This window comes from Triticum urartu, chromosome 7A, assembly GCF_056163025.1.
Source record: "Triticum urartu cultivar PI428250 chromosome 7A, HENAU_Tu73, whole genome shotgun sequence".
NCBI classification, from domain to species: Eukaryota; Viridiplantae; Streptophyta; class Magnoliopsida; order Poales; family Poaceae; genus Triticum; species Triticum urartu.
The window spans coordinates 110,130,051-110,135,202 of NC_141879.1; the positions used below are offsets into that span (position 1 = coordinate 110,130,051).

The 5,152-nt window shown below is 56.6% G+C and overlaps 1 protein-coding gene across 1 annotated transcript; it reads left to right on the top strand.

The window, feature by feature from the left end:
- Positions 1–1,356: 1,356 nt before the first annotated feature.
- On the top strand, positions 1,357–3,848 carry LOC125524015 (uncharacterized). The gene is made up of 3 exons (XM_048689093.2): positions 1,357–2,506; positions 2,603–2,946; positions 3,057–3,848. Exons 1-3 carry the CDS (start codon positions 1,999–2,001, stop codon positions 3,423–3,425), a joined length of 1,221 nt encoding a protein of 406 aa, XP_048545050.2. The 5' UTR covers positions 1,357–1,998; the 3' UTR covers positions 3,426–3,848.
- Positions 3,849–5,152: the final 1,304 nt, after the last annotated feature.

The window sequence follows — 5,152 nt, forward strand, 5'->3', positions numbered from 1 at the left end:
GGCCCACAAAGCTAGTTTTCCTTTCCCTATTCTTTTTTCTCTTTGACCCTGCAGGTTATCCCCTGCCTCAGCCTCTTTTTCTTTCAGCGAGTCAGTACGCCGGTGTAATCAGTAGAGCTAGTGCGCCGCGAACCACTTGATTCCAGAGGGCAAGGGCATCCTCCGTGCCCCCTCTCTTTTAACTGCCTATCTTCTCTCACGCCATGGCCGTGCACCACATTCGCCTAGTCCTCCTCTCGCCATGGTCATGGCGCCAGCCTAGATCCTTCGCCGCTTGGTTGTGTTACAACCGGCCATCGGATATGCTGCATTCGGCGACGGGGAGGTCGCGGCCGCCATCCTCGGTTCTCTTCGGTGGGAGTCAGCTGAGAAGGCAAGACGCCATAGCCGGCAGGAGATGAAGGCGGAATAGGCCGCAGAGTAGGTGGAGATGCTCGCCTACATGGATGAGGTCGAGCAGGAGGAGGATGAGCCGGAGCCCTTCTACCCGCCCGTCCAGCCGGCGCCCAGCACCATTGTCGTGGACATCTCTGACGACGAAGAGTAGCTAGGATAGTACGTAAATGTAGCACGTAGGATTTTTTTTGCATGCTTTGTATGGATCAAGGGGATGAAATATGAGAGAGGTGGATGCAAAGTGTTTAATTTGAGACGTGCCCTGTCAGTGCCCGCGGGCATTTGAAGGGCCGAATTTGTCAAGTCCGACTGTAGATGCTCTCAGTCTGCAGGAAAATCTCTCCTAAGGGTTTAGGGCATCTCCAAAGGAACCCGCAAAACACGGTATATATCCGGCCATACATATTTGTTTACTTCTGCAAACTAATGAAGACCTGTATCAGTTTGTGAAGCTGTCCGGACATCCAAATTTTAATATTTTGGAGGCAAATGTGGGGGGAGTTTTGCCGTAGTTCGAACATGCACTTGATCAATCACATGCATGCCCCTCTCTTCTTTAGCCGCACATGCATGGTCCCCCATTTTTCTTCTCTTCTCCCAACCGGACACAAAACCTTAAATGTCCCACCACATCATGGTCCTCAACTACTTTTTCTCCTCCCAGCCGGATACTTTGTAATTAGCGTTGGATGACTTTCTATCGTATCATATCCACGGACCACGTCTAGATATAAAAACAGAGATATACAGAAGAAATTTGTGGGTCGACGTTGAAAATGTCCTTATTGCCTTGGTTTTTTCCTACCCAACAACCAAAACTAAAACAAAGTTGCAAATGTTCCCCTCTCTCTCTCTCTTCCTCCCTCTCTCATGCAAATGCAGCTCGCCAATGAATCGGCAACGTACACCCTTTTCACTTTAAACTGAATCCCGGGCGCATATTGAAAGTTTTCCCCGCCGAAAGCTGTGGAAATTGGCCGAGTTCTAGAGCCTCCAGACTGCTCATGTCCATTTTCTGGAATGGCTCACATGCATACGAGAGTACGACACACTTCCATTTTTTGTGCTAAGAACTGCATCGTCCTTTCATTGTGTTAGGTGTAGGCGTCGAGGCCCTCCCTTGTGTCTGATGGTTGCATCGCGTGTAAGTTTTTTACATAACCTTTTATCTTCTACGAACAATTTGTACAAACGAAAAATGGATCCTTCACTTTCTTACCGTCTTGTTGATTACTAGTAGTGATGTAAACGCTCATACGGAGTATATATATATTAGTTTACGGAGGAAGTAGTAGCACCGTCCGACCGCGACACAACCCCAGCCGCCTCGCCATGGCTCGTTCTTGAAGCTCGGGATCCTGGTCACCAGACGAACTCCTCGAGGAACCCTCCCGCGATGGAGGCGGCGGCGGCGACGACGACGTCTCGGCGCCGCACGAGCGGGTCACCTCGCGGCTGCGCAACCGAGGAGCCCTGGAGAAGATCTGCAACAAGTACTCCATCCCCGACAGCTTCACCCCAATCCTCGCCGGCAACCTCGCCTCGTGGTCGCCGCCGCCGCCCGGCTCCGTCTGCGTGCACGTCGACTCGCTCAACGTTGGGATGCGCCTGCCCCTCCACCCCTTCTTCGGCACGGTGCTCAACCACTTCGGGCTCGCCCCGAGCCAGCTCTTGCCCAACGGCTGGCGCGTCCTGGCGGGCTTCGTCGTGCTCTCCCACTTTGCCGGCGTGGAGCCGTCGCTGCCCGTGTTCCTGCACTTCTTCGCGCTGTGCCTGTTCCCACCGCACAGGTTCTACAGCTTCCGCGGCAAGGACAACCACGGCCTGCTCTTTGCCCGGATGCGCAACAGATTTGCCCGGGATTGGAAGGGGGGTTTCTTCTTCTTGGCGTCGTCGGCGCCGTGGCCGTGCCCGGTGGAGTGGGGGCTGCCTTTCGGGTCCTCCACCTTGGATCAGACGCTGACCGGCAAGGAGAAGGACATGGCGAAGAAGCTGCTGCGTGCTCGAAGGAGTTCTCCAATCGATCTCACCACGTATCTCACTCTCAGCAACGACAATCTTGCCGCGGCCAAGATCATTGGGGCACCATCTGCGCCGCCAACTCCTCGAGGTGAACCCCTCCGGCATTATGGACTTCAGAACGATTCTGGACGTTGCCGTGCATTGTACTGACCCGTGATTTGGAATCCCTATGTACTCGTGGCAGAGAAGGCAGCCACGGCCGCGGCCGCGGCTGCGTGCGTGTCGGCGGGGAAGGTGACGGTGAAGAGCGAGCCGGACTGCGAGGTGCTGCCTTGCGCGCCGTCGCTTGGGAAGAAAAGGAAGGTGGCGGACCACCGTGCTTTCGACGGCGAGAGCTCGGCCTCGGAGCCCTCTGGGCCGCCGGGCTTCCCCGCCCCCTGCAAGCGGCCGTCCGCGACAGGCAAAGACGGTGACTGGAAGGCGGCGAGGCTGCTGCTGCAGGGCACCGTTACGCCGTCGCGGGAGCGCGAGCTCGCCGCGTCCAAGCCCGCCGACGTCGTCGCTTCAAGCTACGTGTCACTGCTCCAGGTGAGCACGCGCAGATGCAAAGTCAGATTAGCTCCTGTTCTATGGGGATTGTTCCTGCATGCTTCGTTGTTCTGGATCGATCGACAATTCGACATGGCAATGATGCGCAGGCGGCGAACGAGGTGTCATTCTCGCTGGGCCGCGCTCTGGAGCTGGAGGAGAAGCTGCGGGCGCGCGAGCGCGAGGCGGACGCGCTGCGGGCGGAGCTGCGCGAGGCGAAGGCCGAGCTGGCGGCGCGGGGGTCGAGCAGGGAGCACGCGCACGCTCTGGCGGAGCGCGAGCGGCGGGGGTACGAGCGCGGCATGGAGGACATGAAGCGCGAGCGCGCGCGCGCGCTGGCGGAGCGGGATCGGCGAGGGTACGAGCGCGGCATGGAGGAGATGAAGCGCGCCGCGCTTCGGCGCTACCCAGACCTCGACCCGGCGCGGCTCATCGTGCCGCTCCACCCTCACCCGCCGCCGGCGGCGGCGACCACCTAATTGCCATGCCCCGCCCGACGATCGATCTGCATGTGTTTTGGGGATGCGCTGCTAAGATCTCTTTCCCATGGATTGTCTGTTGCTATCTGCATTTCGTACTTCCGTTCAGCAGAGTCATCTGCATTTCGCACTCTCGTTCATCAGAGATCTTATTATCCGGTATAAATTGTTAGAGATATTGTTCTCGGTCGAACATTTGAAGGCAAATCTACTCGCCGTCGAACATTTACACGCAAATGTACTCCATGACTTATTTATCTGAGTTTTCTATGACCTGCACTGATCGGTAAAGTGTATGTAAGGCCAACTCCAACGCGCCGACGCATTTGGTTCGGTCCGTAAACGGATAGAAACGCTGGCCCAATGCGCCAACATATTCCCATTTTGCGTTCGCTTGGTGTCTGACTCGACACATTTCTGACTTGAATGCACTATATTCACGCTCACGCAGGCGTCCGCCTCGAGACAAGCAGCAAGCCCTAACCACCCATGGGTTTCTTCAGCAAGCTCGCCCGCGGTGGCAAGCACGACCCCAAGGCGTTGTCCTAGTCGGGAGCGAGCGGCCAACTTCACCATTGCCATGTGGCCGCCACCGACATGCCAACATCGACGCATACACGTGCGGCCGGTGTATCTCCCCGTCCATCGATGCCGCTACCACTGGCAGCACGGCATCCCGACGCCGTGGCCGGATGTGAACTTGCCGCACGGCTGACACCTAAACCCCGACAGGGTGCTGGTGCCAACGGTGCACAATCGGCTGGCAAGCGGATAGAGGAGATCTATCGCTTCTGTGATGCCCTAGATTTGGAGCTGCGCCCCCACACCGACTACGCAATGGACTCCCCCGTATTAGGATGCCTGGTTCGCCAGTGAACACGAGGCCCGACGGCGTCTGGGATTGGGTCCACCCGTTGCAGCGGCTGCTCCACGACCACTGGTGGTGGTGAAGGAGGAGGACGCCTACTTGGCCGCCCTCGAGGAGGCCAACTGGTGGTAGTACGAGGATTCCATGCTCGAGGAGGAGGCGCGGGTGACCTGGACTCACGCAGGCGCTGGCCGAAAGCGCGGCCGGCGTGGAGGCCAATGCGTTGCCGCCGCTGTCGTGGTTCTAAGCCTGACAGTAGAATAGGGGGGTAGGAATGTAGAGGCAAGATCCTAGCTATGAAGGAGTTGTACACGCGAGTTTTACGAGTTCAGGCCCTTCTCGGAGGAAGTAATAGCCCTACGTCTCGGAGCCCGGAGGCGGTCGACTGGATATATGCGTGTGAATTACAGAAAGTGCGAACCCTTGTCCCAGAGGAGGGGGTGGCTTATATAGAGTGCGCCAGGACCCCAGCACCCCTCCGTTACACAGGGTTCAATGTTCATAAAGGAGGAGCGTTACTGCTAACGTCCGAAGTAAAGTGCTATAAATGTCCATAAAGCTATGACTTAAACCCCGACCGTTGCGGAGTGAAGGGCTTCTCATCTTCTGGTGGTCGAGTGTCTTCAAGGTGGTCGAGTGGATGATGGTTTCTCTTTGACTGCTTCTGATTCTTTGTAGAGATGTCCTTGGGGAGGGTATGTTGGATAGATCCATGACCCTACCCCAGGTACATAGCTTCATCATTAGCCCCTGAATGGATCAGGGTTTGAGTGAGGAAGGAGTTGGGAACACTTCCGACTCATTCTTTGTGCTATGAGTATATCTTGTTCTGGAACAATGAACTGAGGAGACGACGTCG

What these genes read in the sequence shown, in the direction of transcription:
- LOC125524015 (XM_048689093.2), top strand. Translation starts at nt 1,999, where the DNA reads ATGCGCCTGCCCCTCCACCCCTTCTTCGGCACGGTGCTCAACCACTTC. An exon ending in TGCGCCGCCAACTCCTCGAG is followed by an intron (nt 2,507 to 2,602) that starts GTGAACCCCTCC and finishes TACTCGTGGCAG; the next exon opens with AGAAGGCAGCCACGGCCGCG. An exon ending in GCTACGTGTCACTGCTCCAG is followed by an intron (nt 2,947 to 3,056) that starts GTGAGCACGCGC and finishes AATGATGCGCAG; the next exon opens with GCGGCGAACGAGGTGTCATT.